Source organism: Electrophorus electricus, chromosome 2, assembly GCF_041902795.1.
Source record: "Electrophorus electricus isolate QZ-2024a chromosome 2, ASM4190279v1, whole genome shotgun sequence".
Classification (NCBI taxonomy): Eukaryota; Metazoa; Chordata; class Actinopteri; order Gymnotiformes; family Gymnotidae; genus Electrophorus; species Electrophorus electricus.
Window position 1 is genome coordinate 24,537,363 of NC_137498.1, and position 11,872 is coordinate 24,549,234.

Here is an 11,872-nt window from a genome sequence, read left to right on the forward strand (position 1 = left end):
TACAGTATGTACAAAAAGGATGACAAGTCAATGTACATGATAATATCCACCAGGGTTCAAATTATTCCTCCAGATTTATACATATTTATGAGCTAAGAATTCCATGTGCTACATTTTAAAATTTATAGTAAAAGATGGCAGCTGTCATTCATGGGTCATTCCACACACTCCTTCTGTTGTTCTGCTTGAACTAGGACACCTACTTGTCCCTGTAGCTTGCATGTGTTCTGGTCTTGAGCTCTGCTTTATGGGCAGTTGTGTGTGCATGGAGCACGAGACAAACCCGTTTATTAATCTAAGATTTCTGGTTTGGATCCATGTGAATGGTCTTTATTGGAACAAGGCCATCTTCTAGTTACAGCACTGGCTAGAAGTATTCAATTAATCTAACATGTTTTCAAAACGTGTCAGTATCCTACAGGATAAGGCACAGGTGGATGTATCCTATGTGATTTTATGTGATTTTATTGGAACAAGGCCATCTTCTAGTTACAGCACTGGCTAGAAGTATTCAATTAATCTAACATGTTTTCAAAACGTGTCAGTATCCTACAGGACAAGGCACAGGTGTATGTATCCTATGTGATTTTATGTACTCTCCCACAGAGACTTTGTTGACATTAAGTGCAAAAACAAAAATATGCAAAGCAGTTGATCTATTTACTGGAATGCTGTACACTAGACATTTTCATCATCAAAAATGTATTCTCATCAATATAACACATGCTGTTAAAGGAAAATTCTTCTGTGGTATTTGGCTGGCTTTTTACAAGCAACATACTCATGCACAGTTGTGTTTCTTGCATACATTAGAGATATCCAGGCCAAAATCAGTTTCTTAATGTGAAGAAGAACCACTGGAAAATATGCTAGTGTTCAGAAACAACCAGTCCCGTTTAAACTCATTTTAAATACTAATTTGTACACAACTGCCATCAATTAAAGTGACTCAAATAAAATTCAGCTGTTCATATACTGTTTTCCTGACATTTCCTTGCTAGTAACCAATGGGAAAAGCCATGAGCCACAAAGGCATACAATTGTTGATTTAGCACTGTGAAAAGTTATTTTAAAGGTTATAAAAGATTTCCAATGCATTGGATATACTTTGCAGCACTATAAAGATTTAACAGGAAAGATGAAAGCCACACTGTACTTTGCTGGCCATGTTCTTCATGAGCCCTGGGTCTAGAATAGGGCCTGTGTGTAGAAAAAGATACCACAAAGCCCAGGCAATTTGAATACTTTTGTAAGGAAGAATTATAGAATGTTGCTAAACTGGAAAATGTTACTGAAATGTGCTCATTTGAGACTGCCTTTGATATGCTAGAATAAAAATAAAAAGTGGAAAAACAAACAAAAAGAAATGGATGGGAAGAAAATTATTTCTGGTGTATTTTTAATTAAGTTTTTTTTTCTCTTTCAGACATCTCTTTGAAACAAGATTGGCATCTGTTCCCGAAGATGCTTTTGCCAACATGAAGAACATCTCAGTAATGTGGGTTAAGTAGATAAATTAAAGCATGCCTTTAACAGACATACAGATTTTAAAAAATTCTTATTGCACATTTATTTGTCTAAACACAAAATAATTGTCTGTACAATTAGTTTAATGAATTCTAGGACCCTATTCCATTACTAAAAAAGTCATGCTTTTTGTTGAAATCATGTTTATAAAGTTGGCATAATTATGCCAATTTTATTATAATCATCTTCAAATAATAGAAAAATTGTTAGGTATCAGACAAATTAAAAACAATTTAACATGTATAGCAGCAACTCTGCTAATAACATGTGGGAACATCACTAGTGTTGAAGAGTTAACTGCTTCCAGGTGAACTTGAATTAATCTATCAGATTTAAATAACAACATTTTTCTTGAACAAAATTGAAATAAATTAATAACTAAATACCATGTTATAGATTTTTTTTCAGTTGTCTTGTACAACCTTAAACATAAAAGTAGTTTATCATGTCTTTAGGTTATTGTAGGAATAAATAATATTTGGTGGCAAGGCAAGGGACCTGAGACTCATTTTAGCAATCTGTATTAAAAGAAAAGGTTAGCACAGGTTGGCAAAATTCTGAAACCTCAAACTAGTGCTAACCAAACCCATTAACCTTTTTTAAGTAAATGAAAATAACCTGGCATCCTCCACCCTTAAGAGCAGCCTCTCCAGTGACTTACAGCACATAAATGAGTTGAATAGTCTCTGAACTTAAAGTCCTTTTATCCCAGGCATTGTAGCAGTAAAAATCTTGGTGACACACGAAATAACTGCTGGCATAGCAGCCTCAGTCTTGGATATTCTTTTGATAGTGTGCACCACTGTTAACTCAGAAACCATGTGTTCTGCATGCTGGGATGTCTGCTGCACATTTCTGAACCACTTGGTTTCTTTTAGCCTCCTGTTGAGCTTAACTTTTTTTCTCCATTGCTATAGTGCTCAAACATAGTTTATAGCTTACTGTTTATAGCTTACATAAGCTTCATTAGTAGTGGTTATGGACAACTACTCCATGACTCTCACTGACTGTTTATTTCTATTTGCCAATCCTGTGGGGGCAGTCTTATCTACAGCACAAGGCAGATAATTGCTAAGGTATGAGGCCCCTTGACATGCCACTCCACTAGATCTCTTTATCCATTGTACTTGTTGGTTTGACAATTCATTTAAGAAGAGAAATGTCACTCTCCCTAAGCAGCTCAAGTCAAGCCCAGCCTCATTAATATCAAGAGTTCCATCCACATGATGCACCTGATGTGCTATGGTTCAGCATTATTGCAAATGTCCCTGTTTTAAAGTATTTTTTTCACGTTATGGCTTCAGGTTTCCATAACATTATTTAACATTATTTTTAAAATGGTGCAAAAAACATAAGATGTAATAGATTGTAACAAATTACTTCATGATAGTTTTAAATTATTTGTTTAAAAACAAGCTCCACCACCAAGTTTACAGAGCATTTCTGAAAGTAACTCAACCCAGGGTACTGGTGCTCAGTGACCATTTCATGTGCATATTTCTCTGCCCTGGACTGTTGTCCTCCCTGTCACTGAAGTACTGGAGACATCTCATTTTCCTGCAAGAGTACAGAATTGACTTTACAGACTATGCTGGAGAACCATCCATCATGAGTGGAGTGTTTTCTTGCTCTCATGTAGGGGACGTGGTAGTACAAGTGTAACAAGTGAGACATTCAAAGAAGGGGAGAAATGATAGTGAGAGGGAACCCGTAGGTTGTAGGCCACCTGATTGACCTTGAAGAGCACAATATTGTGGGGCTGGGGCTTCCAGGATCATTGAGTGGAGTAGCAAGATACAGGTCAAAAGTCCTACAGATTCCACAGGTTGGCACTCATGGACACTTCCCTACTGTGGTGATCAGCCTGTGTCTTGTGGCACTGGATAGATTTGCTGAGGTGACATTTCACTAGCTACTTTCTAGTGACCTTCTGTGCCAATTAAAGTAAAAAAAAAAATTTGCAAAATTTTCTGATCAGCATCTTGTTTCCAGCAAACTGACTATTAGCAATAAAAATGTTGCATGTTATTTCCTGCAAAATACTGTTGTCTCATAAGTTTAGGTTTTCTGACAAAAATTGAGTTTGATGTGTTTCCATTTGTAATTTATGTTTAGGTTTAGCTTTCTTGACTTTTGCATAGCAACTTATAAGGGCCATAAGACAAGATGGACAGAATCAGGTAGCTGCTAAATGTGGGGCAGTGCATATTGATGTGCATAATTATTAACTTGCATAGAAAACTGGCAAAATGCAACAAATGGCTGAAAACGTATGGATAGTTGTAGCAGTATGTTTTCAGAATAAATAATCTTTTCTTTGTGTGTGTGTGTGTGTGTGTGTGTGTGTGTGTGTGTGTGTGTGTGTGTGTGTAAGAGCTCATGAGGTCAAGTGACAGGTTTTGCTACTACATTTAGGCTAGGCAAAATGGTTAAGATTTGTAAACTGCGCATGCTCTGCTGAGGTTGTCGCGCATGACGCGCACAGTTTGAACCGAGAGTTCCGTCTTTAAGTCACTTGTCCTTTTGAACGTTGGAAGACGCCAAAACTAGATTAACAGACGGAAGAAATTTGGATTTTGCCCAAGACCGGAGTGAGTACTTCTTAACATATTTTTAGCTTTATCAATAATTTGATAAACACGAAGAAACCAAGAAAGAAATATATTCGAAGAACATACCATTTTTGCGGTTTTTTTTTTTTTTTTTTTAGCTAGCTAAGCTATATAACATCCAACTGTTAGAAACCTTATGAAGCTTGCTAGCTAAATTGCGTTAACGCTAGCTTTTAAGTTTTCACCATTAGCAATATGCGTTAAGTTTCACTCTGGTGGCCCTTGTCTATCACCAGATCTGAAAAGGTTCTACTGCACCAGTTTTTAATAAATCTGTATAAATATGAACATGTCCTTGTATTTATAATTATGTTTAAATGCCCGTTTAATTCAGAGAAAGTATGGCTACATATTTTTCTCAATTTTCCCATAATGCCAAAACAGTTCTACTACCACCCAAAAGTGGTAGCCTTTGCCTATCACTAGTGCAAATGTGGACCATTTTTCTTTTCAAAAATCCATATTAAAATGCTAATGGAGTTAATGGGTTTGGAGAGAGTATATTTATCTATTTTCTCAGAAATGTTCCATAATGCTAAAACCACATAACAGTAGTGTACCTTGTGCTATTAGCACAGTAAGTTTGGACAGTTTTCACTGTACCATTTCTTCATAAATCCATATTAAAGTCGAACTACCTTTAGGCAAATTAATATACTAGTTTAATTTAAGATGAATTTTGGTATTGTTAGAAACTGGTTCAAAGTGACCAGTCCTTCAGGTTCGATCTCCAAGTTACCCTCTGCCTTCCGTTCTCTGTAGCCGGATCCGGGGAAGTCAAGAGACACTGACACTAAGGTAGTGAATGAAGAGAGTTCCACTTTATTGAGGAAAGCACAGAGTATATATGTGTCCTATATCTACTATCTAAATCTACAGGATGAGGGGGGGAAAAGTGAGGGATGTTCTAAGGGTCTACGTAGAAAGGAAAGAGACAGTTAGTAAAGATTAGATGTTCTCTGCATGAACAAGCCACGAGCTGTTCCCATGGCTGCCATGAGTCACTCCTTTGCTTAAGGAGACAGGGAAAGAGAGAAAGAGAAAGGGAGGGGTAAAGGAGACAAGAAGAGGGAGCAGATGACCCCGGGCGACCTGCTCGCAGTCAAGCCGCCATGTCATTGCTGATGAGCAGAGACCTTGCATTGGGTGCCTGAAGACAGAAAGGCTCCAGTATCTAACAGATATCTATTTCTCAGAAATTTCCCATAATACCAAACAATTCCACTACCACATGGGAGTCATAATTGTAAGTTGCTTTGGAAAAAAGCATAAGCTAAATTTCATAAAGTAATTATGTTAATTGTTGCTACTTGTGTGGATCCAACACTCATTACACTTATTGGTGTGATCTGTGTGGAGCCAGCATTCATTACACCATTTGGTGTGAAATGTGTAGATCCAATGTTAATTTTATTTACTTGATTGTTGCTTCCTGAGCAACAGAAGAATTTTGTGGTTCCTCTTTGTTTATTTGAGATTGTTACTTGAGTTCTAAATAAAAATATATATTAAAGGACCAGTATCGTATTTGTCATAATTATTCCAGCATTCACAATTTTTGCTTAATAAGGAGGTACTACACTTGAATTTGTTTAGCCACATCACTTTGAGTACTGGGGATTTATCATATATTTCAACACATTTCAGTAACTAGAGCAAATGCAAAGTCATTGCATAGTGTGTATGTATCTTTGCAATATATATGTAAAAATAAGTGATATAAACTGTACTGATGATTCAAAACATGATTTTCACCAGCATAGCTAAATAACTATGCTGCACTAATACTAAATTGTTTTGAGTTTTCATAATTTGGATATTTTTTGGATAAAGTTTGCATAACTTTCTGTGAAAAAGTTCTTACAAAAAAAAACTGATTGCAGCATGTTAACTTTTTTTAAAAATTGTTTCATTTATTTATTTTTTTTTAAACAATAACTGACTGCACCAAGTTGTACCCCTTTGACATTTTTCTCTGTAAACTTGCCCCTGCAGAAAGATAGGATATAGGGAGCGGGATTGCTGGCCATTAATTAAGTCAGCCTTAGAAGAATGGAGGCACTGGTCAGAGGGTGCTCATCACCCATTCCAATTCTTACTGACCAAAAATATCTGGACTATATTAATTGGTGAAAACTTCAATTTGTAGTCTGATTGTGACCCAATTTAAAATATCTTAACTATTTCATATTCTGAAGATGTATGCCTAAGTTGGTAGTATTTGTTTTATTAAAACTTAATTTGAATGTAAATATCTCTCAAAATATATCTCAAGCTTTTTGGGAAAAATACTATGCTATTTTTATGCAATTCAGTGAGAATAACAACTTTCCCTGTACAAGTCTTTAAGAAAATCACACACTTTTTTTGTGCTGCTTACTAACTGAATATGCAGTTTTTTAGTTCAAGGCAATGCTTTATTTGTGCTTTAGCCAGCTTTCTGGAGGTTATTTGTGTGGATTCGTTTTTATATATATATATATATATATATATATATTGTGTGTGTGTGTGTGTGTGTGTGTGTGTGTGTGTGTGTGTGTGTGCGTGCGTGCGTGTGTGTGTGTGTGTGTGTGCCGATTCTTATTTTGTAACCAACAAATAATGTCACAGAATGATGTGATGCAAACTTCAAACTCCCTGCCATGGCTTTTTGTAAACATAGGCCCAGTTTATCGGCAAATATGGATCTTTTGATTTTTAATGGTTACTAATACTGCGCAATTCAACATTTTCGTTTCCCCAAGTATGTACTGCTTTTCACACCAAAAGTGTTTAATAGCCATTTTGTGGGTGCTGCATTTAATTCTAGCCATTTCTGGGACAGCTCCAATTATGTTTGTGAGTATGTGCAGAATGAGAAATCCAAAAGAGTTTCTGAGAAATCCAAAAGAAATCTGAGTAAGGATATACATGCACTGAGAAATCAAAATACTGGGCTAAAATCTAGCTCTCGTTATCGGAGTTCTTAATCTGATTTTTGGGCCATACTATGATCTAAAAAATCGGGAGTATGCTGTTTACATGACCACTTGAATAATCAGATTACCAGTAATTCGATTATGATTGGATTATTAAATGCATATAAATGCACTCATTGATGTGGCTAGGAATCGGGTGTCCTCACATTTATAGGTGTCCTTAGTTTCTGTTAAATAGCACCCCCTTCTGAGGACTTTTAGTTTGGCAGCTTTTGTCTTTTGTGACTGCATAGCAAGATGTTTTTAGTTCAGTACTGCAGTACCCATACTTTGACATGTAAAAATCAATCTCCTGTAATTTTATTGTGCCATCAAAAGCATGGTCTGTGATTAATGGCACTATACAGATCCTAGATTCTTTTTTTGAGTATTTGTAGTTTCCGTTTACTTTAGTCTTATTTGTGTTGAGTTGTGCTTAATACAGTTGTTTGTTTCCCATTGTTAGGACTCTCTTTTCTGACTCTACACATACAAAACCATATAAGGAGAGTGTAAAATTTTAGATTTGCAAGATTTGTAATTTGTAGTCTGCATGGTTTCAAAATGTTTATGTTTACAATGCAATGTTAAGTTGGTAACATTGTTTCATAAACAGCAGAGAATTGTACTCTTCTTCAGTCATCTTGTACTGATTTGTATTATTGAGCATGCCTTAGCTCTGATGGAGTTACTTATGCTGTATTTTTTATTTTTATTTTCCTTATAATTTCAATTTTTTCACTGCATGAATGCATGACTCAATAAAGCACAGGAGCTTGTAGGCTACATACCAACTGTATTTGCTTGGAGTTTGACTTGCTGTTGAATTGTGTACAATTCAACCTAGGAGGTTTACCCAGTTCCCACAAATTTGCTTTCAAAATGTTCAGAAAAGGCTGACACTCAATAATTATCAAAGCCATGTTGATATTTCTACACAGTATGGTCTTGTTATGCCAGTCAATGCTTCTCAGGTGTGCTTATTAATTCAAAAGTATTGTAATTTAGGAATTATTTAAGTAATTCTCATGAAACTTGACAGGTACATTCCAAATATGGTCAGTGAGGCAGCCTACCAATTTTGTACATTTTCCCCAATAGGTGGCATTATAAGGCATAAAAAAAGCATTTGAAAACTGAGTATTATGTTTAAATTGGGGTTAGGCCTTTCTTTTATCATATTACATATGGGTCTAGAAATAGGAGAGCTTCCTTGTAAATAATTATGAAAAGTATCTTAACACATTATACCACATATCATTCAGTCTCCAAATCATTTGGCTAGTACTCAACAATGGGGCCTTGAAAATGAAAATCAAAAGTACATGCAAACAAGTACAAATAAGTACACTTAGGAGCAAAAACTACCCAATCTCATGTGCAATATAAATGACTAATACATTCATCTTAATAAACAAAATGACTTGTTTAAAAAGATTCTGAGATGCAAAACACTGTCAAACCACAGATAATAGTGAACATGCATCAATGTGGGGTGCTATCATGCCAACTGCCAAAGTAATAACTTTGCAGAATCGTGCAAGGACCCTTTCATTGCTGCTTGCAGCTATATTTGCTCATTATTTTTGCTATTTGCACATACTCAACTATTTTTTGCTTGAATTTCTCAAGTGTCAGTGCAATACTATGAGTCTGACAAATTAATATTTCATAAGTTATACAAGCCAATTCATGTCATAGAAGATGTAATCATTTTTAAAAGCATAGTACTATGTAAACATTGCTTGAATTGTCTATAGAAAAAAGATGTCTGATAATTCTTTTCTTCTCTTCTTTCAGTTATTTGTCAGTTGATGACACCCTGAAGAAATTAGAAAAGCATTCTTTTTACAGCCTGAAGAATATTATGCATATGTAAGTTCACAAAGCTTTAACAGTCTTTGATAGAAGACAAGATTATAGCTTGTTATCTAATGTCTTTATCCTGTAATTCCTCTAAAGTTTTTGTGACATGCAATTCATAAAATGAAACAATTATTCTTATATCCACTTAACTGGATGAATGATTGTATCATTCCTGATTTAATTCCCCTATGTGTCATTATTTTGTTGATTATATTTGTTTTAGTGTTTTACGCATTACAAAGCTAGGATTCAGATTAAAGTGCTCAGATCATCCATGTATATAAGATGCTGAAATGATGAATTCCCTCTCTGAAATCACCATTTCAAGGAATGACTTTGTAAAATCTTATTTAAATAAATGGTGGAATGTTCAGAACATTCACTGACACACACACACACACACACACAACTCCACTGTAGCCACTTAGCAATGGCAAAATAGCCACCTGGAATACCATAGCAATGATATAGCAACCACCTAGCAAGACTATAACAACATCCATAGCAGCAACCACAGGTTGGTACCTGTCAGAGACATGAAGCAGCCCTGCTTTAACAAGTCACATGCATTGCTGTGAGGCAACATGTCACTGTCCTTGCTGCTGACGTAAACAGAGAGAGAGAGAGAGAGAGCGAGAGCGAGAGAGGGTCGACAGAGCATAGTGCAAAGTAGTGTGACAGGCGACTACATACAGCTGACAAAATATACGTAATGATAAGCTGCAAAGTCAGCCAATACAAGTAACTTCATGATAGTCACTTGAAGCAGTTCAACATATTTAAGGTACATTATGTAACTAGCTAGTACATGCGCGTTTATTCCAAGGAATATTCTGATGTCTGTGTTTTCTCTCTCCATGCATTTTTACTATCATTAGTAAAGTTATATTCTTTAGCTAGGTAGGTGCTAAAATCTCCTTGCATTTTAGCAAAATAACAATATATAGTCCAGCATCATGTCATGTTAATCTCAAGACAGTACATCATAAACACTAGTGAATAGTGAATGAAAAACGAGTAGTGGATGTGGATGGAAAGATCAGAGTTGATCTTTGCTCCATGGTTGCTAAGTTTGTGTAAATTTTACTAGCTAAGGAATGTCTATGGACTATCTAATAAGAGGGCTAACTGTCTTAAGTGTTTCTGTAAGTAGCGGTGGTATGGCAAGAAATAGCGCAGCAACTGACAGTTGTTCAGAGGAGGAACTATGCTAAAATAGCTTGTGAAGTTTCAGAGTTACTATTAACCGGTAATACGATTTAAAAAAAAAAATCATTCACTATGTTGATGGGACATTGTGCATTCATAAGCTGTACGTAGCTAACGTTACTGTTCATTATCCTGTGGCCAATTTAAAAACATATTTAACTAATTACTAGCATGAATCATTAGTTTCCACAAGACTACACTGATAAACACATTGTTAGTGTATGAGCCTATAGATGTGTATAATATGTCTGTATCTTTCAATATGCTTGATTTCATGCCCAATAAATGGGAAAAGCAACATTTATTGCTCAAAAATAAATATATAAGCTGTTTTACTGTAGTCCTGTGGAACTATGAAAAGTTAAATATAATGTTCAGCAAGTATCTTTCTTTAACTGTTACTGTCATATTACATTTACTCATAAAATTCAAGTAATCCTTAATCAAGGAATAGCATACTTTTTTGCCGAAGAGGTGGCCATTCAAGTAGTTGAAAAGCCTGGATTTCAGCTAATGAAAACCGCTGTGCTACTACAAACACAGTGGTGCTGTACAAAAGGAAGCAGTAAAATTAGTTTTTCTTCATAATACCTTTTGTTTTTGTGTGTGTGTGTGTGTGTTTGTTTACCATATCATGATATCAAAAATTGATAAAAGGCAAGGTAATTGTCGTAATATATTTTTGTAATGGCACATGCCATTTTTTAAAAAGTTTTTTTTTAGAAATATCTGTGTCTTGGTAATATAATGTAGCTAAATATTGGTAATATAATGTGGCTAAAATACCGCTGCAGGCTTTATCTAACCACACAAAGGTAATTAATACCTTTCAATTATTACCCCCACTAGTCAAATACCCCTCAAACTCAACTACCCCACCGCCAATTGCCCCTCAACCAAAATTGAGTCTAATTTCTCACTTCACTATTACTTCACTACCCCTCACCAAATACTTCACAGCTAAATATCCCACAACTTTAGCTACCCCACTTCTACCTACTGGGTATCTTTGTGAAAACTGCACTCTCCCCTGTTGTACCGATGTGGAGAGTTCCCAAGAACATGGGGGGTTTTCCTGCAAGGGCTGGGGAGGAACAATTATGTACCTTCTTCCACTTTTTACTTCTTGCTCCTCTTCCCTGGCATCATTCGGTGGGCAGTGTTTCTGTAATGTAGGGAGGCTTGGCAGGAGGCAAAAGAGGAGCCATGATGCATAATGACGTTTATTTTTGAGACACGGAAAACAACATAGCACTAAGGCTATTGTGGCATCAAACACTGACAATGCTAACGTTTACACAAAGGACTTATATACGCTCACATTAACAACACAAGGAGCAAGTGTGAAACACATGGGGCCATAGCCACATGGACAAACACAAACACACACAGGTAGACGTTTAGGGGGGAAGGGCCGTACTGTAACACTACTATATTACTGCTTTTACATATTTTAATCCCAACCATAAAATTTATAATGGTAAGCTTCAAAAGACAATTTAATAAGCTATAGAAGTTTATAACACACGATTGCACATTCTTTATTGTGTCTTGAGAATACATTAATTACTGTAAAAAAAGCAAACTTTTAATAACCCCCAATAAATGTTATCATGAGAAAATGGGATGTAAAGCTTACCTTGAGTTTGAAATGTAACTGGTCCAGTATAACTCTTCTTTGACCGAGGGCATCTAGTGTGG

The 11,872-nt window shown here is 35.7% G+C and overlaps 1 protein-coding gene across 1 annotated transcript in view; it reads left to right on the forward strand.

Annotated features, from left to right (window-relative positions):
• The window catches only part of tshr (thyroid stimulating hormone receptor), a 33,858-nt gene that overhangs the window by 2,915 nt on the left and 19,071 nt on the right, over positions 1 to 11,872 (forward strand). Inside the window, exons 2-3 of the mRNA XM_026999817.3 lie at positions 1,427 to 1,498; positions 8,897 to 8,971. Coding sequence (XP_026855618.2) covers positions 1,427 to 1,498; positions 8,897 to 8,971 — 147 coding nt within the window. The remainder of the gene's footprint in view (positions 1 to 1,426; positions 1,499 to 8,896; positions 8,972 to 11,872) is intronic.